The sequence below is a fragment of the Colletotrichum abscissum genome (genome assembly GCF_030869225.1).
Source record: "Colletotrichum abscissum strain IMI 504890 chromosome Unknown Scaffold_30.1, whole genome shotgun sequence".
NCBI lineage: Eukaryota > Fungi > Ascomycota > Sordariomycetes > Glomerellales > Glomerellaceae > Colletotrichum > Colletotrichum abscissum.
In genome coordinates, this window is record NW_026850210.1 from 428989 (window position 1) to 455905 (window position 26917).

The following is a 26917-nucleotide window of genomic DNA, read 5'->3' on the forward strand; positions in this document are numbered from 1 at the left end:
TGCGGTGCGCAAAAGCAAGCCTAGGTGCGACTAGTCTTGCGGGGATTGAACAGGGATTCCGGGATGACTCGGTCAGTAATTATGAGGTGCTATAGTAAACAAATGTTTTGAGCCATGTCGCTGGGTGAACCTCCGTTTCTGTAACTACCCTAAGATGATTACTTAGTTGTTGGAGTGAGGTGTCAATTTCAAGTCGATGAAGGACTTAGAAGTTACACGCAATGCAAACGGAAACAGAGCCATGTTCACTGCCGCTTCTATATCAAGTAGCGGGACCCGAATGTGTCACCGTGTCAGGATTGACGTGAACCTTCATTTCTTTCACCTGGCTCCTTGAAATGCAGTGATGAAACGGTGAGTTTCAAGCATTTAATTTGAACAGTCGACATATTTTGAAAACTACATGTAACCAAATAAAATGTAGCAAATACAAGGTGGCTGTGACAATAACCTTCGTATACTTGTCTAGACATCATCCATTTTTATTGCTTCGACGTCTCCTCAATCTCCCAAATGTCTTTTCCATATATAAGTCGGGGGTGACAGTTCTCCAGAACGTAGAATTTATGGCGTGTGATTAGCGATTGAGAACCAGGGGAAGGGTTGTGGTCAATGGTTATAGATACCATGCCGATACATGTCTGAACTGTCCCTTGGTCAAATTTGAATCCAATTTTCTTGTCGTCTTCACACGAATCCACGTTTATATCAAGTCTCTTGGCTTCTAGAATTGAGATGACGCTGACATCAAGTGTAGTATGAACGACGCCAGTCAAGATTTTGCCAGTAAGTTTACCCTTGTGCAATACATGAGAGTGAACAATCGACCTATCAAGGTTGGCAGTGTCAACTAGGATTACTCTCTCGTGAAGGGGTTCAAGCTGTTGGCGTTGACTTTGCGATGCCTGGACGGATTTCGCTTCGTGGATGTTCGAATTTGCACCGCTCCCATGGTCGATATGACGTTTAGTAGCTGGTTGGCCTGTTGTCGATGATGGCGTAGTCTTCGCCGACGATGACTGTTTGCGTGAAAGTCTCTCATGTTGCAAGCGGCGTTCGAGCTTGTACAGGGCCTCGTGATCATAATGACGTGCCTCCGTTTGGGAGCTTGCTCCACGTGAAGGAGCTGAAGATACTGATGGCATGGAATTGCCCGACGTTGAAGATTTGTAGGTCTGTGGCCTCGCCATTAGTCTTCGGACAAGGTTATTTTGGATGTGAGAAATTACCTCCTTGGTCCTGGTAGATGACTCTGACGACTCTGATGAGACGAACTTGGGCTTCGGGACACTCCCAGTTTTCACCATACTTCTTCCTAATGGTAACATAATCTCGTAGAGAGAGCTGGTGGACTGTGTCTGGTGTGTGAAGGCATCCGTTGGCATGAGTGGGTTGGCTCTTTCAATTTGGGCCTCTAGTCTTTTCAGTGTTTTCAAATTACCTCTAATGACCTTTTTCAGGTGATTACTAGCTGAGAGTGAGTTCAGAACTAAGTCGATGACTCCGGGTGAAGTCCCCATGTTTGTAAGAACGTACATGTGTTTCTCATTCGAAATCAATTTCTCAGTATCCCAGAGTGAATCTTTGCATTCCATGTCGAGAACCTCGAGTTGAGTGGCGGACACAAGCAGCTGAAGACTGATTTTTACAGAATTCATCTCTGGAAATAGATCTAGGATGCTGTCCTTCTGATACCACCACTTGAGAAAGTTGAAAACGGCGTTTCCGCCCCCAAGAAGTGATCGGACTCGTATGGTTGCTTTATCGAGCTGCCATTCTATTGATTTCGATCGATTCAGTATCCGATCGAGTATCCCTTGGGATGAAAGATATTGAAGAAGAGGAGACTTGGTGAAATTTGCGAAGTGTCGTTCGAGAGTGAAATGAGTCATATTGATACAATCCGAGAAGTCTTGTGCTTGGGAGGCACATCGATCAACTTCTTTCCGCGGAGAACTATTCTGTTTCGAGAAGTTGAGCAAAGCCTTTGCGAACTTTTCACCATAATGAGCAAGCTGTATAAGAGCTGCGACGTTAGCAACTATTCCAAGGATCTCGGCCATTTCAGTTGAGTTGCAAATCTCAAGGGCAGAAAAGATGTAGACGCTGTGTTGATTGAATTTATGGCCACGTAACTCACAATCTCCCCAGACGTGAAGAAAAAGCAGGAGCAATAGCGCTCTAATATCCTAGAGAGCGAATCGCCCCGGGGTGAATGTAGGCTCGAACAGCAAACCCCGCACGTGGCCTTCTGCATAGCATTTCATGCTGTAGGAGGTCTTCGGCAGAGGGGAAAGTGAGGCTTGCCTCTCCAAAAGCCACCCTTGGGCGGAGCGATAGGCTCTCTATCTCGCTGCATGCTGTGCTTCAACATGCCAATCGCACCTTTCATTCATAATGCAACCTGCACGTGAAGCACCCTCTCATGCTGCATCAATCACATCATAGCTACTCTTGGAAATAGGCTGCGCACCCGAGTGCATATTTCGGTGTCGTGACTGGTGAAAACCTCCGTCTCGACTGTGGCCGCCAACCTGGACGCACTAACTCGACGCAGGGTACTTCTTCGAGTCGGCGGCGAAGTGGTAAAGGGGGTTAGAATGGCAGCCATCAGCGGTGCGATGCACATCGCACTTGCACCCCCGGGCCGAACGGCGCGGGACCGGTGTCACTCCACTTCTCCGCGTCGGCCGAGGCGTTCGGGCTCGGGTTCGGGCCCACTGGGGCCTGTACATGCCGTAGGTGACCGTAGTGTCGCCGGCTGAGACCGGGAAGAAGAGAGAACTTCAGTGCGCTACGCGATGACTAATGCACAGTCGAATGTCAACTTAGTGATGTCATGGATCAGTAAACAGTTCGTGCCAATATGATCAGCTTTCTTGAGCGAATCCCCTTCTTTTGACCTTGATTCTTCCAAATTTGTATTTAAAGAGTCCCCTTTACGAGAAACGTCATGATACACTCCCGAGTTGGTGTGGTGACCGGTGCCAATAAGGGCATCGGGTTTGCAGTTGGTAGGATCTCATCCCACCCCAGAATCGCGTCATTCCAACTGACTTCTTACTCTCTCACCAGTCCGACAGCTCGCGCTGCAATATCCCAATTCCCATCTAAACAATGGCTCGCTGCTCATCTATCTAACTGCGCGCGACAAGTCTCGCGGTGAGCAAGCACTCAGCAAGATTCAGGGCGACGCGGATCTCAAGCAGGCCAAGGCCCTGTCTACCCACGGTGGCGCGGCGGACATCAAGTACCACCAGCTTGACATCTCAGATTCATCCAGCATCTCGAACCTCGCATCATTTCTGAAAAAGGAACATCCCGATGGCGTTGATTTCATCATTAACAACGCTGGTATTGCCATGCAAGGGTTTGGTAAGCGCGATCATCAAGTGCTGCGATGGTTCAACATAGAAGCTAACTCTCCGTACACAAGACTCAAACGTGGTGAAGAACACCCTGGCATGCAACTACTACGGTACACTGGAAGCGACACGCGCCTGGATCCCGGTTATGAAGCCAGACGGGCGCATCGTCAACGTGGCATCGGTATCAGGGTCCCTGAGCAAGTACTCGCCAGACATCAAGCAGCGCTTCCTTGACGCGCAGTCCGTGTCGGACGTCACCAAGCTGATGGAAGACTTCACCGCCGCGGTCGAGAAGGGCACGCACGAGAAGCAAGGTTGGCCCAGCGCCGCGTACGCGGTCTCTAAAGCTGGCGAGATTGGCATGACCAAGGCCATGGTCAAGGAGTTGCAGGACAAGGGAAGCAAGCTGCTCGTCAACTCGTGCCATCCCGGGTACGTGGTCACGGATATGACGCGAGGCGGCGGCACAAAGACGCCTGATGAGGGTGCGCAGACACCTGTGCATCTGGCGATTGCGGATATTGGTGGCAAGACTGGAGAGTACTGGTCTGATGAGAAGGTCGCCAGGTGGTGAACGTCTGGGCGGAACATGCCCAGAATGAGCAATATGACGAGGAAGACGCAGGGCTAGTTGACAATGGCAAAAATGAAACCTGACTGGAGTTTGTGGTTGAGGCAAAAGCAAATGAGGTCCATCCAGGATTCGAACCTGGGCCTACGGAAGGTTCTGAGAATCAGAATCCGACGTCCTAACCAACTAGACTAATAGACCGTTGTGATTGGTGCTTGTCGCTGAAGGTCTGGATCGCGGGTCATGCTATAGAGTAGAGCCCCAAGCGCGTTGGAACCTACTTTCGCGTTACAAGGCTGACACATTGCTCATCGAGTCTTCGAAATTGCGATGGTCACCCGATATAGTGTAGCTTTAGAGTAGTGTGCTGCCTTTTCATTGTTTGCTCATGGTAATTGCTGGAGTTGCGAACACCTGAGAAAATCAAAAGCAAGCGTAGTTACTGCGCTGGTTGTGGTCAATTTCCTAGGAGCTCTAGATGCCGCCTTGCTGCACACGACCACATATTCATGTATCAACAAGTAGTGTACTCCGAAACGAAAGCCTCATCGGAAGCGTGTACTCCGTATTCGCTCTTTTATCAAAAGGCTTGAGAGCACGTGAAAATGGATGTCGACTGGAAATTTCGGGAGGGTCCCGACGGTGGAACTAGGAGGAATTCTCCCCGGTGAACTGCGACTTCCAGCGAGGAGTTCCAACTAGGTTTAAGGGCAACGAATGCAGCGGTTCTAGGCACTGGGGCGCCGCCAAAAACCTGAAGGTTCGCGGCGCGGCGCGCGTTCCTGCGCCAGACGACGCTATGTGCACACACCCGCTTCTGGAGTATTCATGTACCACTGAACGTCAATGACTGTATGAGCCGTTGAGTACCTATTGACGAATGGTACCGAATTGTGATTCCGTTCCGAGGTTCTGGGTGGATGTAGTGAGCGCGACCCGGCCGAGGTCTAGGAGGAACAAGAAGACGGCCCGAGTCAATAAGTCCTCATTTCAATTTCTCGCCAAACTCAATCCAATGGGGTCACCAGTACTCCGTAGCTTGCTTCCATTTGATCATTCGGACTTGGACCAATGATACCATCAGTCTCACTTTGACCATCTCAAATTCGTGGATACGTTACCTTCCAGGAGGCCAAGACTTTGCAGGCGGCGCGGAGACACTAGGTACTGTGTAGGTACGCCGTCGACGCCGTAAACAATGGGCTCATCCATCTTTCGCCTGCCCAATGAGAGACGCTCTAGAGCAGTTGACGAGTTATCATTGCTTGATAGCGTGACGTAGAACTCTAGCCTGCCAAGGGATCCCGACCGGCTCTCAACGGCAAATTGGCATAGCAGTTGGCAAAGCAATTGGCTTCATGTTTCTGCCAAGATGCCAAGAGGCACAATCAAAACTTACGGTAACGCAATCGGGGAATGGGAATGGGATTCTTTCCTGGGTGCTGCTAGAGGCGCAGACAACTCAACCAGCCACCTGCGCAATCACAGAGCAGGCATTTCCGTCTCCCGCGGGGTACTTGACGTGATGTGAGCAGCAAATGAAGCTTCTTTGCCCTCGAAAGCCAAGTCGCCAATGCGCCTAGCCATCCCGCGATGAAGCAGTTCTTGTCCCCGGGCAGCCTCATTGCTTGTCGCTAATCCCCAAAAGCTTCGCTCTGCCTTGGCTCAAGGGGTCCATCGCAATATTGCTCAATCATATTTCGCCAGAGCCCAGGACCAGGTATGTGGTTCAAATAAACCGGACTTGCTATCCTTGCGGCGAACGGCAGCTGGAACGGCGCCTTCACCCACACGAAGCACGCAATGGGCAGCCAATCGTTGGCAAAAGTCTCATCTTCACTTGGTATGAAAATGCCTCGTTCTTCCCGTCGAAAGGTCGTACTACGCTTTCCATAAGCAGCGCAAGCCACGCTGCTGGGCCGCGTGGGATGGAACATGGACCGGACACACCGATGCCAAGCTGCTGGGTCGCGCCGGCGAATGGTCTCGAACTGCTGTCAGCAGTCAATCAATGGCAATCAAGAGAGCCCCGGTCCAGATAGACCGAGAGCTATCGGTATGTCACTGGCAGCGATGTGCATCCTGCAGAGGACCAGACACCTGCAGCTGACCCAACATAGTGGGCTCTCCGTTACCGAATCTCTCATTCTGCTTCTCCCGCCTGTAAATATTTGGGCGATCACGCTTGATAGTAGTGTGGGAAATCATAGCACCAACCAACGACGCAAGCAATGTGACCGTCGCACAACACGCGGCGTCTCTGAAGACTCTACTTACCTACTCGAACAGGTCTGATAAGGCTCCCTATCTTCTCTACCGCGTCATCAAGCACCATGGTACACATAGTTACGTTCATCCAAGTACCCCTCTTGTAGAATGTTTGTGGGTGAACCTTGTCGACTCTCGAGCTCTGGCCAGTCTTTGCCCGCGCTGCAGATTCGTCTTCAGGGACCAACGACTTGCCGGGACTCGGAAACATTTTCCTCGGAGTCTAATTAGAGAAGCCAACCCGAGAGACTGAGCTATTACCACCAGAATGGTGATAGAAAACCAAAGTATTTTCATTACTATAGATAGCCACGCCGGCCACAGACTCTTGAATGGAGATACAATAACCCGTCTGGCATGAACTCCGAGGATAGGAAAAGACAGGGAACGATCCCCGGAAGAAACAAGCTGGACCGCCCCCATCTTCCCCCATCCCCTGGTCGCCGCCTCCTCACTACGCCCTCATACCTCTTCGGGCCCATCCCGCGTTGGGCATGGTTCGCACAGAGACATCCACTCTCCTGCAGACCTCTCCCTCTTGCAGTCCTTCACCCCTCAGTCTCACCCCACTGTTCCCGCCTCTCTGTCTGCTGCGACGCTGCAGTGTAATTGCTGCGGTCCCTGATCTTTGGGAATTCTTGAAAAGGATCTGCGGTCGCAGTGTTGGTCGCGCCGAAGAGCTCTCTCGGTCCTTTCTCGCTCCTCTTCCTCTTCTCCTACGTGCGGCTTTCCCTAACGTCCTTCTTCTTCTAACGCGAAGAGCCAAATCCACATCAACCCCCGAGACATCGACCGGTGCTTGTGTGCAGTGTGAAACCCTCATGGAATTCAAAGTCCAATTCTTCTGTCTTCTTCTCAAAGCCCTTTGGTAATTTGAGGTTCACATACCCGTGACTTCTCCAAGGCTGCAAATCAATTCCAAGATCATCAACTTCGCTCAACCCGTCACGAGCGCGCATCTGGACTGCCGAGCCCCCCTTCTCCTCCGTTCACTCTTCCGACTCGACTCGAAACGAGGCCGCGCCGAGATCCCCCACTAAACCGGGCCTAATCCCCCACATCTTTCCCCTCGCCCCGACCGACCGACCATGTCATCCACCGGCATCGAGCGAGCGGGACACCGCGACGGCCTTCCGAATTATGGAGGCGGCTACTCCGAACATGGCCGTTTCCCCGATGAGAAGGGCGTCGGTGAGCCATATGGCGAACCCTTAGACGGCGGATTTCGGTCTTCGCTCGATTCTGGCGACAAGGGAGACCATACTCACCGCAAGCTCAAGTCGCGCCACATCCAACTGATTGGCATTGGCGGAACAATTGGTAGGTCCTTAGACGTGATACACAGAGAACAACCCAACTCACATTGTATGCAGGAACCGCTCTTTACGTACGTCACCTTGAAGCACGAGCCGATAGAAAGTCACATCTCATTTCAGGTACTCACACAAACATAGGTACAAATCGGAAGAGGTTTGCTCAATGGCGGCCCCGCCAGCTTATTCCTCGCCTTCACCATCTGGTGTACTTTCATCCTGGCCGTGACCCTGAGCATGGCCGAGATGGTCACCTACCTCCCGATTTCGAGTCCCTTCATCCGCTTCGCCGGTCGCTACGTCGATGAGGCCTTTGGGTTCGCTGCCGGCTGGAACTTTTTCGTCTTTGAGGCTGCTCTTGTACCGTTTGAGGTCGTCGCCTGCAACCTCATCATCCACTTTTGGAGCGACGTCGTACCCGCTGGAGGCATCATTGCCATCATTCTCGTCTTATACGGTATCATCAATGTCATGGCGGTGCAGTGGTACGGCGAGACAGAGTTCTGGGCTGCGCTTGGCAAGTTCTTGCTCATCGTGGGACTCATCATCTTTACGTTCATCGTCATGCTGGGAGGTATGCAGCTTCATACGTAACATGCTCGCCAGTTGGGAACATAGTACTCATCCTGTCTATAGGAAACCCGCTTGGAGACAGATTCGGCTTCCGGTAAGAAATTGTCTCTACTCTCTCCCATCAGCCACGTCCTCTGACCGAATTGATCCATCTAGGTACTGGTACGAACCAGGCGCATTCACAGAGCTCTACTACAGCGGCTCCCTCGGACGCTTCCTCGGATTTCTACAATGCTTGATCCAAGCTTCCTTTACCATCGCAGGACCCGATTACGTCGCCATGGCCGCCGGCGAGGCCGAGAACCCGCGCAAAGTCATGCCCCGCGCCTTTAACGCCGTCTTCTACCGCCTGACCGCCTTCTTCGTCCTCGGCTCCCTCTGCGTCGGCATTCTCGTCCCCTACAATGACGAAGAGCTCACTCGTGCCTTTAAGGACGGCGAACCCGGCGCCTCGGCCTCGCCCTACGTCGTCGCCATGAATCGCCTCAAGATCAGCGGCCTGCCCCACATCGTCAACGCCATGGTCCTCACAGCCGCCTTCTCTGCGGGTAATTCGTACGTCTACTGTGCTTCACGATCGCTGTACGGACTGGCACTTGAGGGCAAGGCGCCCGCGTTTTTCAAGAAGTGCACGAAGAAGGGCGTTCCGGTCTACTGCGTCATCGCCGTCTTGCTCATCGGCCTGCTCAGCTTCCTGCAACTCAGTGCCAACACGGCTGTTGTGCTGAATTGGTTTGTGAGCTTGGTCACCGCGTCGCAGTTGATCAACTTCTCCTGCATGTGCACGGCATATCTTGGGTTCTATCGTGCGCTCAAGGCCCAAGGCATCAGTCGCGATACCCTTCCCTACAAGGCTTGGTTCCAGCCGTACGCTGCCTGGTACGGTCTCATCGGCACCTTCATCATGACGTTCGTTGGAGGGTACACCGTTTTCTTGCCTCTGGATGGATACCGGAGTATCCCTGATTTTCTCTTCTCGTAAGCCAACCATCGTCTTTTAGCTAGCCTGCATGGTATACTGACAAGCACGAGGTATACGATGGTCGGCATTTTCCCTGTGCTGTACCTGGGCTGGAAATTCCTCAAGAAGACCAAGATCTTCAAACCTGAAGAGGTCGACCTGTACCGCAACAAGGATGAGATTGACGAGTATGAGAGGACGTTCGTACCTACTCCTGCCAAGTAAGTTGCCAATCTTATCCGATAATCAACAAGTGGTTTTAACGGGCATGACCAGGAACGTCTTTGAAAGGGTTCTAGACAAACTATTTGGGTAGAGTCGTGTTGACATATCCGTCCATTATATCATCGGCGTTTAGGGTGAAAGAAATAGATATCCCATGGGCAGAAACACAACTGAGGATTATTCCAATTAAAAGTTTTAAGACTATATCTCTCAACACCGTGATTCCACCTGCATCTTCGTCCAAGACATTTCATGATCACTGCTGCCTGCAATGAGACGGAAAGGATTGCGGCAAAGCGGATTCTTTGCTTAAGTTGGACAAATCTCCGCCCCATGTAAAGTAAGATCAACGCCATGAGGGCTCTCCACGAGCAGCATCAGCTCGGCAACCTTACGAACGAAGAGTTGGCCGCTCGGAATAGCGAACACCTCGCCACTGTACGAGCATCTTCATAGATTCCATCTCTTTTTTCTACCATCGGCTCCCCGTCACCATAGCCGGTCAGAGCTCCTCCCTCGCGCGCTGACCGCTTCGGATCTGGCCCACGGCCACCTACAGCTACGCCGTTCACCCCAATCACCCTGTTCGCTAACCAAGCGGGTATTTCAGGTTATGACGTTGAGCCTGGCTGGCCCGCACTATCAGGAGAATAAAAGGTAACGTTCCGTGCTTGGTCGGAGATGCTACGATGTGAGACTGGGGCTCAGCATGAGACAGCTCTAGCCGAATGGCCGGCAGCTTTTGCTCTTCCATTTGCAGGAGAGCATCAGCAACAAGGGAGGAACTTGGCAGGGCTTGCGAGCCGTGGGGAGAGGCTTCCTGGCGTGCCTGCGCGCCTGGGAATGATCACCGGGCTGAGCGTGTTTCGCGATGAGCAAGTAAATGACTGGCAGGAAGTGTTGAGACGGTGGGAAGCTCTACCTGAAGAGGAGAGACATGCGTATGAGGCGAGGGCTGCGACGGATAACGCTGCTACGAGAGCTACTTTTGATGAAGGGAGAGTATCGTGAAGTACATACTACAGTGAATACTGATCAATCTAATCCCGTGTTGCGAAGCCTCGTTGATGCATCTATCCGCGAAACTTCATTCCTGCCCATTTGCCACAAGAATGCGGCCACCATCAATGCATAAGTTGATGCCGTCAACGTAAGACTGATTTCGTAGGTCAGTTGATAAAGGAACGCAAGAATAAGGTTGCAACTGGTGTTGAAGTTTGGGACTTGAATGTCGGAACGAGAAGACTTGAGGCTTACCCCAGCTCTGCTAGCAAGATAAATCACCGCGCCGGCGATGTCTTCCTCTTGACCAGCTCTTTTGGCAGGAACCTTGTTGAACAAGGAACTAAACACATTGCCTTCCTCTCCAACAGGATTCATACGACTTGGAAAGACTAGGGGAATTCCATATGATCAGTAATCTCAGCTACCAACGACTTTGTTGTCACTTACAGCCAGGATTCAACCCCACAACTCGAACGTAGAAATTTCTGAACTTGGCGGCCAGAAGCTTCACTAGGTGATCCGTAGCGGCTTTGCTTGCAGCGTAGCTCGTCAGGTCAACATTGGTAACGTTGTGCATACTAGCACATGAGCTCGTCATGATCATGGCGCCACGTCCTTGACGACTACCAGGACCGTCGTCATCATTATGGGAAGCGGCAGCATGCAGCAGGGGAAGGAATGCGACAGCCAGGTAATAGTGTGATGTGACGTTGATGGAAAATGTGTCTTTCCAGTCAGACGGCCTCGAAGACTGCATTGAAGCTTGCAATTCGAGGACATTATCAGTCTCCAGGTCGCAAAGATCCAGCGGATCCCGTCGAATACCAGCGTTTGACACTAATAAGTCAAGGCTGTGTTCGCGTTGTTGAACATATTTTACCAGCTTTGTTATCTCATCATGCGACGAAAGGTCGCATGGCACACTGCAGAAGTCAGAGACGCGATGTCATGAGCTAGAATTTCTGCAATACCCTATTGCATTCCCCTCAGAAGACTTGCCCAACTCGTTGAGCTCTTTGACAGCTTCATCAGTGACGTCAGTTGGTAAAGCAGCCACGTACACCTTGGCACCATTCGTGACGAGGCCCTAGTAGTCTGAAATGAGAATACAAGTTGCTACAAAGGATCATGGTCTCTCGGCCTTGAGTCATTATACTGAGATGTTGGGTTACATACCTTTGCTATCATTAGGCCCAGTCCGCTACTGCCTCCGGTCACCACGGCCACATAGCCCTTGACCGAAAAGAGTCGCGTAATGTCGAGTGAAGCCATCCTTAGAATCTTCAACGAAGTGTACGAACCACTTATGAGGTATGTCAAAAGTTGTTCGATGCTCAACTTCGCCTCTGTAAGCGGTTGATCGCTTATCGGACTCTTTCGCTGGTCGTCGGCCTAGCCGATATGCAACCTCTCCCGTTATCAGACGAGGGCGGGGTAATTCCTCAACGTACCGCGACCTGCCGTCGGGAGATCCGACTGTCCTCTCACTTACATCCCAACGTTGTCACAGTCATCAGACATGGCACCAGAATTTGCGGACGCTCAAGCTAAAACGTCGTGCAAGCGATGTCACCGACGAAAGAAAAGATGTGATCGCGGGTTGCCCCAATGCAGGAACTGTAGCGGGGCTCGAGTGTCGTGCAGCTTCCTCGATGATGATCGAGTTATGGCATCTTACCCCGTCACGTAAGTGATATCCTTTTTTGATAGTATATAAACTCTTTGATGTTTGCTGAATAAAACATATTGAATAGATACGTGCGCAGTCTCGAGGCAAAAGTCAAGTCTCTCGAAAAGGAAATCAATTCACTAAGATCCGCGACAGGAAGAGAACTAGACTCTCGAGCGGAACTCATAAATCCGGATACAAGTGATATTAATATTGCCCTCGGTCGTCAAGAGACGGAGGCAAACAGCACGAACTTGCTTTATGAGCCCTCGCCTACCCAGCTGCCTCTCTTGCAGTCCTCCCCTTCCTTCGTCGAAGAGCTCAAAATCCTCTCCTTCGAGGCAACGGCTGATCGTCATTTGGGATCTTCCTCCGGCCTCTCCTTCGCCAAGCTGACACAAACCGTTCTTCGGCGTCTGAATCCCGACAAGGCCGACTTTAGCTTCGCTCATTTTGAACCCGAGGGTGGCATATGGCCGCAGTTGAACCTTCCCTCCTCGACTTCGGACCTCTTAGATTCAACGTTGTTCAGTGGATTCAGAGACTCTTTCATGTGCTACCCTTCGATGCTTGACGGGTTCTCCCCGACCGCGCCAACCGAGCCCATCTCCCTTCCAGAGCAACAGGTCTCTCTTGAAGGCAGTCATGTTGACCAGCTCATACGTTTCTACTTTGCTCACTCGCATACGTTATACCCGATCGTTCACCGCCAGGAGTTCAATAATATACTGGAGCATGTTCGAGCGGATCCTCAGTGTGCTTTAGCTCAATCATCCCTATGTCAATTTCGCCTATGGATGGTCCTTGCCATTGGATCAACTGCGCAATGTTCAGTCACCCTTTCAGATGAGCACGAATCAATGATGTACTACAAGAAAGCACTCGAGCACTTTGAGGGGGCTCTCGATTATGGATACATGGTACGAATCTCCGTGTAAGTGAGTTTATGGGGGGTATGAAGGCTGACACATAACTGAAGGCCGCGTTGGAAGTTTTACTTCTGCAAGTATCTTATTCTTTCTTCAACCAGCTTGAACCCAGTAAGCGATGCCAGAAATTCGTTTAGATACTCTTGCTCACTTTTTTGATAACAGATACATGGACATTGGTTGGTCTCGGTGCACGTATGGCAATTGGATTAGGCATGCATGCTTCCTCAACCTACGAAGGCCTACCAGCAGACGTGTCTGAAAAGCGGAAGAGGCTCTTCTTTTCCGTTTACATGATGGATCGGTGAGTCCTCACGATCCACGATACCGCAATGCCTGGCATACTGATCCTATCCAACAGCGTAGTATCTATAGCTCTAGGTCGCCCATTCGCCATAAATGAAGATGACATCGATGTGACGGTAAGATAGGCACTCTCTCGGGACTTAATTGTCCAACTTCTCGCTCATCAACTGACTCAAATTTCAAGCCCTTCGCGGTGGAAAACGATAGTGACGTTGGGGCACAAATTGATCTGCTCGAGAACTCATTTAAGCCTTCAATACTGACCGTTCCACTCCACATCCTCGAGCTACGGCAGATTGCCAGCAACATCACGACTTCAGTCTATTCGCACCGAATGTCAGCCAGCCTTAATGCCGAACAGCGCGAAGAGTTGTCAAACTCGCTTCACCAAAGACTTCTTAACTGGCGTCGTAATATGCCATTTCCTCTTCCAAACACCGACGCTGCAGTGCCGCACCTCAACAGCAGCTGGTATGCCTTCAACTATTATCTCCATGTCGCCATGTTGTATCGACCATCTCCGCTGTTCCCGACTCTGCCAGAACCTCGTGTCAAAGTGTTAGCGGAAGCTGCATCCATGTCGATTCGTCAAGTATCTAATATGCACCGCCAAAGGTGTCTTGCATACAATTGGCTCAACCTTCTCTCGATATTTACCGCAACTTTGTCCCTAATATACGCTACAACTGCCCAACCTGATAATCTCATCTCTGTTTTGAGAGACAAGGGAGCAGTGGCGGACCTTGACTTGACTATCGAGCTATTTGACAAGCTTAGCGTCAAGTTCCCTGTGGCTGGTAAGATATGTCGAATGGTTGAACAGATATCTACTAGGTACAAAGAAATGATGGAAGTCAACGAGGCGTGAGCTGAAAAGCCAAAAGACGAGCTACCTAGGTCTCTTACTATCTTACCCAGTCAATCCTATCTGTTCAAATGATGTCTATATTACCAGTGGTCGGTGGGCGGCTTGTCCGACACGAATGATAAGCCTACAGTTGGAGGTATCGGGTCGTCCGATGATTAATCGCCACATCACTGTTCGACCTCCGACCGACATGACCGTGATTGAGGGGAAGATTGATGCATGAGAAATCTTTGTGCGAATTTGAACGATCTCGCTATATTTTCCTAAATCCGGAGTCATATAAGTACTGTCGGCAACGTCCTGGTGACCCTTTACTACGGATCCAGCAGACTGACTCCATTCCTCATGTTCGGCGAGAAGCGACCGCAGAAAGGGCCAGCTCATGATGTCAAATTTGCTCAATTTAACGAGATCGTTCCAGTCTCTGGGGCATAAAGGGGTTATTGAAGAGGCTTTCTCACTCGTGCCTGTCCTCGCAACGACTCTGGCGTTACTGGCCTGCTATGTCGCCTATAATGTAAGCTCGTTCAGCATTTCCGACTATCCACCTAGCTCTACGATGAGAATGCTGACTTCACAGGTTGCCTTCGGCACTGACATCCCTCACATCAAGGGACTTCCTCAAATGCCTGGCGCTGTTCCAATGTTTGGACATCTTCTAAGGCTCGGCGAAGACCACGCGAGCACTTGCGAGAATTGGTGGCGGAAAGGGAACCCATCCACCTTCCAAATCAAGCTGGGAAACACGAGAGCCGTAGTGTTCAACTCATATGAAGACATCCGTCGTCTGCTCATTGGATATCAGAATGCAGTCATTGACCGGCCGAAATTGTACACCTTCCACGGTCTCATCAGCAGTACGCAGGGCTTCACGATCGGATCGTCGCCCTGGGATGACTCGTGCCGCCGAAAACGCAAGGCCGCAGGCACGGCGCTTGGAAGACCCGCCCTTCGGAGTTACTATCCGATGTTCGACCTCGAGAGCTATTGCATCCTCCGAGATCTGCATAAGGACAGTCGCAACGGTGAGGTGGAGATTAGCGTGCGACCGTATATCCAACGGTATGCGTTGAACACCACCTTGACGCTCTGCTACGGTATTCGAATGGACGCTGTCTACGATGACCTGCTACGCGAGATTCTGCACGTTGGTTCGGCAATCTCGCTCTTGCGTAGTGCTTCAGAGAACACCCAAGACTACGTCCCCATCATGCGGTACTTCCCAAACAATGAGAAGAGCCGTCGTTCTAAAGATCTCAGGGAACGCCGAGACGCGTATTTGAATCTGCTTCTGGATAAAGTGCGGGAGCAGATCAAGCGGGGTACCGATAAGCCCTGCATTTCAGCAGCAATTTTGAAGAACGAAGAAACTAAGCTTAGCGAGGTTGAAGTCTCGTCCATCTGCCTGTCGCTTGTGTCCGGAGGATTCGAGACGATACCGGGGACTCTCACCTCGGCTATCGGATCCCTTGCCACAAAGGAGGGACAGGCCTGGCAGGACCGGGCTTACGAAGACATCAAGCGTTACTACCCAGACGTGCGCGAAGCATGGGCTTCCTGCTACGCAGAAGAGAAAATTCCCTACATCAACGCCATTATTAGGGAAGCTGGGAGGTACTACACAGTCAGTTCTATGAGTCTTCCCCGAAAGACCGTCACCGAAGTGAATTGGAACGGAGCCATCATACCCCCTAAGACAATGATCTTGGTCAACGCACAAGCCGGAAATCATGGTGCGTCACTCTCTCCCCAAGTGACTGAAGGTTTCTTAGTCTTACTGACGTTGTGCAAGATGTCAGACATTTTGGTGATGATGCCGGTCATTTCGATCCCGAGCGGTGGCTTGAAAGTCTTAATCCCCCAACAGAAAAGGAGATCTCAGGCGTCGGTCACCTCAGCTTTGGATTGGGTTCCCGCGGCTGCTCCGGGCAGTACATCGCCCAGCGTCTACTATATGCGGCCTTGGTGCGGCTGCTATCTTCGTACAAAATTGTTGCAAGCGAAGAAGAACCTCCGAATACCGACTATGTCGAGTATAACCAGTTCAAGACCGCTTTGGTGGCGATCCCGAAGGACTTCAAGGTAAAGCTCATCCCCAGAGACACCTCTGTGACGAGTGATTGTTTGAGAGCTGCGGAGGAGAGAACTAGGGAGCATTATGTAGAGCAAGGCAGTTGGGATACATCCATGCACGTCTAGTTAACAGTCAAAAGACTACCGGGGCTTTGGCCTAACACCTTGGATCCTTCAGGTCTCCCTCTGATTACCTTTTGAATTCAACAATAGCGTATCCTTGAAGTTTACAAGATCAATTTGTGTCTATCCAAAATGGTTGCACCCCGCTTCTGTAAACAATTGATCAAATTTATTCAGGAACTTAGCTGGGTTTAGACCTGTACCAGTCAGGCCAACATCGTTCAGTCTTTTTTAGAATCTTGGGTATGGAGTCACTGGTTCGCCTTCCAACGCAAGGGTATCGCCAAATCTCAGCTTTCGAAATGGTCACCTGGATTTTTACGTCTGAGGGTAAAGCCAAACTGTGGCCAGAGCCTTGTGTTCACGTGTTCCTCTGATGGCCTTTGCTGCATGATATCAATCCACATATTGACGGCTTCCGAATGCTCCGTGAGGGATTTCAATTAGCGTCTCGCAATTTTGAATTCACTAGAATCATAGCGTATTTCGATATACCAACTCGAGCTAAAGTCGATTAACATGTCTCTCAACGGACCTAGCAAAGATCACAAAGATGCCCTGTGGAAAGAAGCTTCTCAAGCGTCAAACTTGGGCCATTACGCACTCTTTTCGAGTCTCGAGCCCATCAAGGACTATATGCATAGCACATAACACATGCTGAAAGCAGTGGCCAGTATCTGGATCATTGAGTCACAGAGCCGGGAGGATTCGGAAAGGAATCCCTCGGTAAGGAAAGGTAGTCCGAGCGATCAATGCCTGCCCGGTAGGTTCCTCTAGAGGCGCCTCGGGGTAGTCTGATCATCGCCTGACAACAGCCAAGCGATTCCCGATCTCAGCCCTGCAAAGCATCAGCCGTCTTTGTACAGATTTGTTAGTTCTAATACTGACGGCTCCTATGGGCCTATCAGAAAGCCTTATGCGGAGTTGCCAAAAGTCTGTGGAAAGGGTAAGGGTCAAGAGTCTCAATCTTCAATCTTTGACAATACAGCGGGGGTCTGGCTTAGCGAAGCGGGAAGCTACAACCGCCCGTTCGAAGTAAGAGAAAGGCGAACATGAAGCTTAACGGAGCCGACGGAAAGTGAGCAGAGTTATAGACTAGTATCAGGGTCGTTTGTACATGAGGCTATTTAGTTCAACCCAGCAATTTGGCTTCCCAAACACATCAACGAACGAGACGGGAGTGAAGGGGACATCCTGTTTTGAGACTCTCGAAACAAACGCTAATCTTGATGGAATACAAACATCAAAACTGTCAATATCGTCCAAACACAAAGCTCTAGGACATAAGCAAAAGCTTCTAAGCTTAATTGTGAGAGCTTGGGGCGGAACCAGATCCCCTCGGCAACCCGACAATGCCTACCTTTCAACTCAAAAAAGAAGGGATCACTCCGAGATCGCGAAATCAAGTGAGCGGCGAATTAACGTCGGCGACAATGCCAAATAATCGTGAAAAGTGGAAGGGCTCGGGCCCGCTTCGATTCCCGATTAACTCAGAGTTCATCCCGTCTCTCCCCCATTTTAAGCTTTGGTGAAAGAGTGTTCCCTCCCCCACGGGTTTGAAAGGAGGCTAAATCTCAGATCATCCCATCCCATCACCTACCTCAACACCCTTCAGGCCGTCATGGATCTCGGGCTCTCGTTCCTCCTCTGACACATCTCATCCCCCTTGGGCCACCGCCCGTTCGCTGTTCGGCGCGTCAAAGGTCCAGAACCTACCTCCCTTCGAGGCCCTTCCCGTACTCTGACGAATCGCATCATTTCCAGGACGAAACGTACTCAAATCCCCATTCGTCCATCGCCTCGAGAAGAAGCTAAGGCAGAGATGGCCGTAGCGGTCGTCGGAACCGTGAATCCTGTGCGTAGGGCTTGGCATGTCAGAGAGCTTTGCCATTCGCCCCCCTGCCCCCCTTTGGGAGCTCCAGCTCTACCCAGCTTGAAGCTCCAGCTCCAGCTCAGCTCAGCTTCGACCAGCTCTTTGCCCGTTGGGAAAGTCACAGTAATTCAAATTTCCATCCACTAGATGCCGTTCGCCGCTTAGTCATCTCGAAGGAAACGTGAGTCTGTGACACCCCCAGCGGCAGGCCGCCGAAACTTGAACGGACGGATATCTGTCACGATCTGATCTCAACGGGACCACGGGCTCCACTACCGTTCCGTTTGGATTCTTGCCACCGTTTCGAGAAGCGCTAGACGCCGTTAATGTTCTTTTGAGGATTTTCTTCCAGATTTGTTGAGGTTGTGTTGTGGCGAAAGACAGCATCACGGTGTCGATGATGAGCACCATCGCGAACCTCAACCACCACATACGACCATACCCATTGGAAAACTCGGGATCCCGTCCGCTCTCCCATAGATAAGCTAATGAGGGCCGGATTAGTAGTTGGGTCGGTGACGACCAGCGAATACCTGGTGTTGTATGTTTTTGGCTTTTGTGAAGCTATCGTGATCCACTTGAAGTGTTCGCGGCGGATCACAATTGCGGGGCCGGCGTTGTTTCTGCATCACCCAGCCTATGACCTCGTTGTTCACGCTAGGCACTATGAGTTGGAGAGTGGTTTGGATTTTCTTTTTTTGAATGATTGTGGTATAAGTGTAAATTTCTATATTCATACATCGTAGAAGGTATATTCATCCATGTCACATTCTAGACCTCCAGATGACCAGCTCCTCCAGTAGCATCGGCATCTTTCCGTTTGAAAAAATGAGCCCGTAAACAAAGGGAATCCCTGATATCAATCCGAATGATCCATCAGCGCCGTCCATGATCTCACCAGTTTCATATCCTACCATCAAACATTCTTGCCATCCATCCTCATTAGACTCATCACCTTTCACGCCCATAGCCATAGTGATCTTATGACAGCATCGTCGGCGACGAGCGTCCGGAACAGCTGGCGCTGGCGCTGTCCTCTCCATCAACATATCCCTTCTCGTTACCCGAATCCACGTCGCTCTCAGTCGCCCATCGGCCAGGGCATCCGGGGATGTCGCGCTCGTGTTCGCGGTACTGCTTCTCGCGCTCGCCATCCTCCTTTCTTTGGCGGAGATTCAACGTGACGGAAGGCGGCTTGACAGACATGGCAGCCCTCTTCTTCTCGCGGGTGTCGATGTCAGGCATACCCATCTTCATCATGAGCTCCTCATTCTCGTCTTCCTCCTTAGCGGCATCGAACATGGCCTTCATAAGGTCGGCCTTTTCGGGCGTGCGCGCGACAACGTCAAAGTCGAAGAAAGCGGGCTTGGCGATCAGGAGAGGGGTGTAGTCGTTCCAGTGCACGGGGACCTCAGTGCCGTCGGCGTTAAACTTCTTGCGAATGTTGAAAGCCCAGGCCATGCCTCCCATGGACAGGAAGAGGTCCTGGTCAACAATGGGGACACCCTGGCACGTCCTGCGTCCGAAACCGAATTGACTGAAGCCGTCGAGGTTGGGGAATCTAGTGAGAGGCTCCTTGTAGGTAGGGTACTCAGGCTGCACCCAGCGTCCGGGGTTGAAGGTCTCAGCATCGGGGTAGACGGACTCGTCGCGAGTGATGCCCCTAGGCTGCGTTAGTAATGGAACGAACACTTGGTCCTAGTGTCGAGCTACTAACCATTCAAGAGCATGAATCGTGGCACCGGCAGGGATAAAGTAGCCGTTGTAAACATCGTCCTTTTCGACAGCGTGGGGAATGCCTGCACGTCACGTCAATCGCGCTGAACTCAAAAACAAACTTCCACTATGATGGCGCAAAACGTACCAGTAGGGACCGGGGGTCTCCACCGAATGACTTCCTTGACGACAGCTCTCAATAAAGGCAACTTCTCACGATCCGACCATTGAGGGCATCTGCCTTCGCAGTTCTCGTCAATCTCCTGCTGCAAGCGAGCCTGCCATTCGGGGTAGTGCAGCATGGCGAGGAGGAAACTCTGGATGGGGCTACCGATGGTCAAGGCGCCAGCAATGGCCATGAGACCAACAACGTTCTGAGCCTCCGCAAGGTCGCCCCATTTGCCCTTTTCGTTTCCGAGACCCTCGTTGATAAACGTGCTGATGAAGCTCGGCGCGGCGGTACCCTTCTCGACCTGATCCTTGACAAAGTCGACGTTGCTCGTGAACTGCTTCGACTCAATGTCGTGGCGCTCTGCCTCCTTCTTCTTCCACGGCGACAGCGCTGCGGGGACGTGCATGAGGAAGGAGATGACATTAGGAAGAGCACCGGCAGGGGAGATGGTCTCGAGAAGGCCAAAGGTGGTCTTGCGCAGAACTCTGGCCGGGTGGGCGGTACCCCAAGAAAGGCGACTGACGGTTCGGCTGGTGAACTGCTCGATGTACTCGCGATACTCGGCAGGCTTCTGGTAGAGAAGCCACAGGAAACGATCGCGCTCGCGGCTCGGGTATGCGTGGAGCTCCTGCTTGTCGCTCTGGTTCATGAGGTGGTGGCAAAGCTTGCGCTGGCGCTTCCATGTTTCTGACCGGATTGTTAGTGAGTATATCTAGGTGAGAGGCAAGTAGAAGGTATACCTGTCCGGCCAAGGAGAGCAAGGTAGTCGCCGCTGGTGCGGTTATCCGGGAGGTTAGGAATCATGGGCCGGTCAGAGTAGATGACATTACGACGGCCAAGGAGGTCGTGAGCAACTTGCTCAGAGGAGATCCAGACGTGGTAAGAACCGAACATCTCTTGCCCGTAGATTGGGCCATACTGCTGGCCCCATTCATGGAACTTCATCCATGCCGCCTCTGCCGGAACATCGTGAACGCGACCAATAAAGGGCAGGCCTGTGCTGAAGTCAGTGTCTGTATACCATCGTTGGCATGTCGTGGTCGTAACAGCTTACCCTTTGGTCCAGGAAGAGGCTTTGCTCCCGCTGGAATCCTCTTCTTCAACTGAATGGCGGAGTAAAGGCGCCATGCGCAGAAGAGGATAAAGCCGAGGATTGCCACGCCTACGGCCATCGTGACAAGGCCAAGTGATATTAGGGAATACAACTAAGTGTTGTCTACGGTATAGTATGAAGAAGGGTAAAGGGGGGAACCGACGTCAAGGTCGATTAGGGGTGAAGAACAAAAGAGAGTGAAGAATAAGACCTGCTGATGCAGGAAAGCAGAAACGACAAGAACCACGATGACGGGTCTCGAGGACGGTGTGTCTCTCGGCTGTTATTAAGAAGAGTGAGGGCCACGTTCAGCCATCCGGTCATGGAACGCCCAAGCGGACCGACGGGGAACGGCCAACGGTCCCTTTGTCTGGAAACATGACTGAACCACGCGAGTATGGACGCTCGCCGGATTCCCCAAGCGCCATGGCAAAAAGTCCAATACCACCCTATTGCGACTATCATGGATCGGCGCACAGCGGGCGGCGGCGGCAAACTTGTCAGTCCACCTCGCCGTCCATTCCGCCATCCATGGTCCAACAACGGATGCCCAGAGTCTTGGACCCCGGTGATGGTGTATAATCCTTGACAACATAGCAAAAGATACTTGTGCCGCGCTTGCATGTCGGTCGCCGCCGTTGTGCTTGCCTGCTTGCCTGCTTGCTAATGGTAGTGGTGGTGGTGGTGGTGGTGCTGCTGCTGCTTGCTCGCTTGGCTCCCTTCCCTTCCTTTCCCAGACAAGTGGTTCGTTGAGTTCTGACATTTGGGCATTGAGCTTCCTGAAAGGTACATCAGAGATCAGACACTCGGTTCGCCTCAAGAGACGAGGAAGGGGCAAAGACAGATCCCCGAGAGCTCCCCAGCTGGAGCTCACGGAGTGCTAGCAAATACCGATGCCCGTCCTTGCATCTTGCGTGGGAGGGTATGCAGGCTCGTGGACTGCAGCAGGGTTGACCATGGCTGCTTAGGGCCCAAGGAGACGGTTAGAATATGAGGTGACTGTGGGATGCGCGTTGCATCTGCGAGAGCTCCAAACACAGGGGCCAGAAGATTGGCCGAGTCGACATCTCACTGCAGCAAGGAGTAAACACGCTACCGTGACTACCAAGCTGTTCCATGTCCAAGTCCGTAGTGCCCGCGGTGGGCAACAGGATCATCCTCGTCCCACTTTGCCCTCGTCGACTGGGCGTCTGAACCAGTCACCTAGGCACCGGCGTCAGGTAGAGCTGTTGCGGTGGGCTACCGGAGCGTAGGTCGGGGCCCGTCCGGTCTCGGCACAGACACCGAGCCACTTCACCGGGCAGTACGCTAGCTTTGCAGCTAAAACCAAGGATAGTATACGAGCAGAAGAAATCGCACTGCTCGATTGCCTAAAATTGTCGGAAGAAGCTGCTGTCACAATTCTCTCGAACCATTCTAGGGCTAGGCCAGGCACACCCGATGGGCCGTTGGCCCACTCCTTGACGTTTTCGCTTCCTTCGTTTGCGCGCTATTCTGCTCTGTCCTGAGCGGAAGCTTGGAAAAGATCAGGACGAGGTATTCGCATGCCGCCATGATGCTGAGGCCGATCCGCATGGTGCCCCACGCCGGATGCACCGCTACTATTGTGTTCCGGAGCCTGGGCAAACGTCAGTCTCGGCCTTGGACATTTAGACAGCACACAACGCCCAACGCAAGGTAGGGATAAATCATCAATATTGTTCTTGGGTTTCCTCCGGCACTTGACCAGGAGACGTCGGCAGAGAGACTTCACAGAGTCATCGACTCTGAATGTGTAGATTGTGGACGTCGATCAACTGCAAGCCACGGCGTCGCGGAAGCTATGCGGTCGGAAATTGGTAGCCAACAGCCACCCGCAGATCGAGTGAGAGCCAGCGACAGCCAGTAAGAACCAGTCAGAGCCGTCGAGAGCCATCGCAACTCTAGTGTTTCGACATATGCAAGATTCGGTGTTGGCAGGGATTAGTACGCCCTAGCGGGATCCGAGCGGGAAGATCACTTGGTTGGCGCCCAGGAATGGAACTCCCCCACGCCATTCACCGAGCGTCAGACAAAAGCCACATGTTGGTACCTTAGACAAGTTGTCGAGCGCCTCTTGATTCCTTGAAGGGAGAGCGTCAGGGGAGGCCACCTATTGTGAGTGTCGTGGCACTGTGGCTCATAGCTCGCGCTGCGCAGTTCTGCTTTGACAGTCATCATGGGTCAGACTTTTCTCACCTGAGTGTAAGTGGGTGAATCTCCTGCTTCTTGCGAAACACTCTCGTCGCGACCTCTCGACATATGCCGTGCTTAGCTTGGCCTAGATCCAGTCTGCTGCTACTTCTGTTGTTGCCTCTGCTTCTGCATCTGCAGAGAAACCAGCCCTACTGGGTCGAATTGCCGCCGTCGCCACCTGCACATCAAACTTCACTGCAGATTGAATGACTCCTTCGTCTCCATCTGGGGTAGTAAATGGTAAAAAATTGTCTCTTCAATTACTCAGCACTAATGGGCTGGTGCACGCGAATCCTGTGTGGCTCATGCTGTCTGTCCGACGATAACGACGACGGCCACAGACGGCCACGGGGATTTGTAGTACACCGAAACGGTCGGTGGCTTCTTTGATCGAAAACGTCTCGACTTTGTGCGACGCCACACCGGTTCGTGCCGTCGGCCATTATGGAATAGCACCACAATGTGGCTGATGGCTAGTAGCCGTTGTGCCGGCCTGTTACGCAGTAGTAGCTCCTATGCCCGTGTTCGTCATTGGTACGAACACTGTTGTGGCCGTAGGTCACTCTGCTCATAATCCTCCGCTGTCTTTTTAGTTGTTCAAGTCCTCTCTATACGACCACTTTTCCCTCCACTCTCGTCTCTCACAGTCATAATTCCGTCATGATGCCAGTTCACATTCTGGTGGGGTGGTCAGCATCAAGTTTCACATGCCAGACGGCATCGTGCGACAGCGTATGGAGAAGAACTCACCTCTCGACAGGGGACAGTCCCAAGAGACGCATGCCGTTGAAGAGCACGGTCCTGGCGGCCATGTACAGCGCCAAGCGGGCCTTCTGGAGCTCAGCTTCGCTTCCAACAATACGCAACACATCGTAACTGCTGCTGACGACGTGCGTGAGGCGGAACAGATACGTAAGCACAGTGGTGGGCTCCAAGGTCTTGAGAGTGTTCTGGACAACGTCGGGGTACTGGCTAATGACGCGGATCAGCTCAATAGCATGCTTCTCCGTCAGCAAGCCAAGATCGGCCTTTGCAATCTCCTCCTCAGCGACTCCAGCCTTGCGGAAGATGGAGCACAGGCGAGCGTGGGCGTACTGGAGGTACGGTCCGGTGTCACCCTCGAACGAGGTCATGGTGTCCATGTCGAACTTGTAATTGTTGACCCTGGGCCAATGTGTCAGTGCATCCGAAAGCGCCTGGAAGGAAAAGTCCGGACGACATACCTCTTTCCACTCATATCCTGCACCATCACACTGCTGATGCCAAGAATGTCGGCCGTAGCCTCCGGTTCCGCAACCTGAGCATACTTGGCCTCATTCTTCTTCATCACCTCGTGCATCTTGTCTCCGACGTCGCGCAGAATGTCATCCAAGAACTTGACAGTACCCTTGCGGGTGCTCATTCCCAGAACCATACCAAAGTTGATGTGCTGGCACTTCTTGGCCGTCTCGCCGTGGCCCATAAGCTCGATAATCTTGAAGAGCTGCTTCAAGTGCAAATCTTGTTGAGAGGCAATGACGTAAATCATGTGGTCAAAGTTGTACTTCTTTTGGCGGTGGAGAAGCTCGCTGATATCACGGGTCAGGTACAGAGCTGTGCCGTCCTTCTTGCGAATGATGGGGCGCTCCAAGCTCTTGCCCGGCTTTCCGGGAATGTGCTTAGCGAAGTCAATGATGACAGCGCCTTCTGACTTTTCGGAGATGTTCATGTCTTCGAGCTTTTTGGCAGCAGCCTCCATATCCTGCTCGGAGACTTGGGACTCGCCCGAGTACTCGTCAAAGTGGATGTTAAGACGGGCGTAGGTCTCCTTGTAACGCTTGATACTAAGATCACGGAATCGTCTCCATTGAGCAACAGCCTTGTCGTCTCCGTCAACCATGGCCTTGAAGTACTTGCGAGCCTGCTCGTCGAGGCTGTTGTCCTTGAGCGCGGTGACGTCCTCCCCAGCCTGCTCCTTTGCGGTGATCTGATCCTTCTCGTCGGCCATATCCCTGTTGATCTTGACGTAGACCTCGTACAGGTGGTTGATGGGATCGGCGGCAAGCGCCTCCTCGCTACCGAACCTCTCAAAGCCCAGAGCCAAGAGACCATACTGCTTTCCCCAGTCACCAAGGTAGTTGATACGGGTCACATCCCAGCCGGCGCCATCGTACAGGTTGGCAATGAAGCCACCAATGATGGTGCTTCGCAAGTGACCAGCGTGGAAAGGCTTCGCGATATTCGGGGAGGAGAACTCGACAATGATCTTCTTCTTGCCCTGGGACTTGTCTTCGGGGTTCTTGAGGCCGTTGTTGGGGTTCTTGCCAAAGTCGACGCCACGGGACCGGACCTGGGGGATCAGAAGCTGGGAAAGGGGGCCGGGCTTGAACCAGAACTGGAGGAAAGTGCCATTCTGGAAAGAAACGGGCTTCTCGATCAAGGGAGACTCGGGGATCTGTTACCAAGGTGTGTTAGCCCAACATTCGATTGTACCACGAAAGAGCCAGCGCGCATTGGTTCAGGGGTACGGGTTATTCCAATGATCTTGGTTCAGAACTGACCTTGTCGAGCCACTCAGCAGTGAGATCCGCAGGCTTCTTGCCCTTGATGCGAAGAGCAGGGACAGCCAGTACCAAGTCGCCTTTATCCAAGCTCTGGGTCCATTGAAGGGCGTTGTAGATGATAGTGCTCTCAACGCCGGTAACAGGCTGCAGCAGCGAGGTGATGTGGGAGCGGTAGACGTCAATGGGGTTGACTTCGGGGTAGCAGCCGGGGTAGGACTCGAGCTTGCTCACGGAAAGCGTCTCGAGCTGCGCCGTGATCTGGTCGGCCATTGTCGCAAGCGAGATGGTGGGGGTGGGGGGAGGTTTGGCGAGGGTCGACCGCTCCGGAGTCGTCGAGGAGTAGGGTCGCGTGGTGGACGTTGGAGGTCGTCGTCGAGGAGGGTAGTGGGCGAAGGCTGAGGCGGCAGAAGACGCTCCTCGTCGAAGACTGGTGGGATAAACGTGGGCTAAACGAAGTGTAGAAGAAGAAGAGAAGAGGAAGCGCGCGACGCTAGTCATTAAGAGACTCGACGACGGGGACTGGGCTGCAGGGGGGACGAGAAAGAAAAAAGGCAAGGAGGGGGAGGGGTCGCTGAGCTGAGGGCTGTGGCCGATGTTTGTCACCCGCAGAGAAAAAATTGCGGACCGACGGCCAGCCTGAGTCACTGAGCCATTCGTCCATGTGGTTGGTTGGCTGCCGGTGTGGGGCTTCACCGTGGCTCACCGAGTGGAGGGGTAATCATTTCTCGGTGAGTCGGTATGGAGGGGCAAATTCCCCTGCAAATTTCGGTGAGCTCACCTTCAAGAGGATTGCATGGGAACTCATCTCATCAACCCATGATTTTCTCCATGGGACAGAAGAGAGCATGAGTGGTTTTGATGGGTATATATACTCTACACGCCTTCATATTTTTCACATTTCACAAACGACAAGATAGCCGGCATTAATAGCACCTGGTTGTTGAGCTGCCGAATGCCACATGAAGCTCACCGCGTCAGCTCTCTCTTGATAAGACTATTAATACATGACGCTGATGAAGCTGGTAATACATGTACCAATCAAGCCATATGAAAC

The 26917-nt window shown here is 52.1% G+C and overlaps 8 protein-coding genes across 8 annotated transcripts; 4 read left to right on the forward strand and 4 right to left on the reverse strand.

The window, feature by feature from the left end:
* Positions 1-1080: 1080 nt before the first annotated feature.
* On the reverse strand, positions 1081-2063 carry CABS01_11262 (uncharacterized protein; the record flags this gene model as incomplete). The annotated part of the gene is made up of 4 exons (XM_060544617.1): positions 1081-1175; positions 1230-1352; positions 1442-1467; positions 1537-2063. The coding sequence occupies 4 exons, from the start codon at positions 2061-2063 to the stop codon at positions 1081-1083; spliced, it is 771 nt and encodes a 256-aa protein (XP_060397865.1).
* Positions 2064-2953: 890 nt separating this feature from the next.
* CABS01_11263 (carbonyl reductase) lies at positions 2954-3942 on the forward strand (the record flags this gene model as incomplete). Its single annotated transcript, XM_060544618.1, has 3 exons — positions 2954-3014; positions 3076-3375; positions 3437-3942. 3 exons carry the CDS (start codon positions 2954-2956, stop codon positions 3940-3942), a joined length of 867 nt encoding a protein of 288 aa, XP_060397866.1.
* Positions 3943-5874: 1932 nt separating this feature from the next.
* CABS01_11264 (uncharacterized protein) lies at positions 5875-6059 on the forward strand (the record flags this gene model as incomplete). The annotated part of the gene is made up of 2 exons (XM_060544619.1): positions 5875-5995; positions 6028-6059. The coding sequence occupies 2 exons, from the start codon at positions 5875-5877 to the stop codon at positions 6057-6059; spliced, it is 153 nt and encodes a 50-aa protein (XP_060397867.1).
* Positions 6060-7295: 1236 nt separating this feature from the next.
* Positions 7296-9370, forward strand: CABS01_11265 (amino acid permease; the record flags this gene model as incomplete). Its single annotated transcript, XM_060544620.1, has 7 exons — positions 7296-7527; positions 7581-7594; positions 7662-8094; positions 8157-8187; positions 8250-9071; positions 9126-9275; positions 9331-9370. The coding sequence occupies 7 exons, from the start codon at positions 7296-7298 to the stop codon at positions 9368-9370; spliced, it is 1722 nt and encodes a 573-aa protein (XP_060397868.1).
* Positions 9371-10366: 996 nt separating this feature from the next.
* On the reverse strand, positions 10367-11556 carry CABS01_11266 (short chain dehydrogenase; the record flags this gene model as incomplete). The annotated part of the gene is made up of 5 exons (XM_060544621.1): positions 10367-10435; positions 10537-10673; positions 10732-11207; positions 11256-11371; positions 11461-11556. The coding sequence occupies 5 exons, from the start codon at positions 11554-11556 to the stop codon at positions 10367-10369; spliced, it is 894 nt and encodes a 297-aa protein (XP_060397869.1).
* A 394-nt stretch (positions 11557-11950) lies between these two features.
* CABS01_11267 (cytochrome P450) lies at positions 11951-16255 on the forward strand (the record flags this gene model as incomplete). The annotated part of the gene is made up of 10 exons (XM_060544622.1): positions 11951-11970; positions 12039-12873; positions 12933-12993; positions 13048-13186; positions 13244-13304; positions 13373-13746; positions 13804-13985; positions 14494-14573; positions 14637-15789; positions 15849-16255. The coding sequence occupies 10 exons, from the start codon at positions 11951-11953 to the stop codon at positions 16253-16255; spliced, it is 3312 nt and encodes a 1103-aa protein (XP_060397870.1).
* Positions 16256-19106: 2851 nt separating this feature from the next.
* On the reverse strand, positions 19107-21185 carry CABS01_11268 (cytochrome P450; the record flags this gene model as incomplete). The annotated part of the gene is made up of 5 exons (XM_060544623.1): positions 19107-19788; positions 19843-19924; positions 19990-20700; positions 20754-21008; positions 21068-21185. The coding sequence occupies 5 exons, from the start codon at positions 21183-21185 to the stop codon at positions 19107-19109; spliced, it is 1848 nt and encodes a 615-aa protein (XP_060397871.1).
* A 2438-nt stretch (positions 21186-23623) lies between these two features.
* On the reverse strand, positions 23624-26361 carry CABS01_11269 (arginyl-tRNA synthetase; the record flags this gene model as incomplete). Its single annotated transcript, XM_060544624.1, has 4 exons — positions 23624-23813; positions 24071-24484; positions 24544-25754; positions 25861-26361. 4 exons carry the CDS (start codon positions 26359-26361, stop codon positions 23624-23626), a joined length of 2316 nt encoding a protein of 771 aa, XP_060397872.1.
* Between the last annotated feature and the right edge of the window lie 556 nt (positions 26362-26917).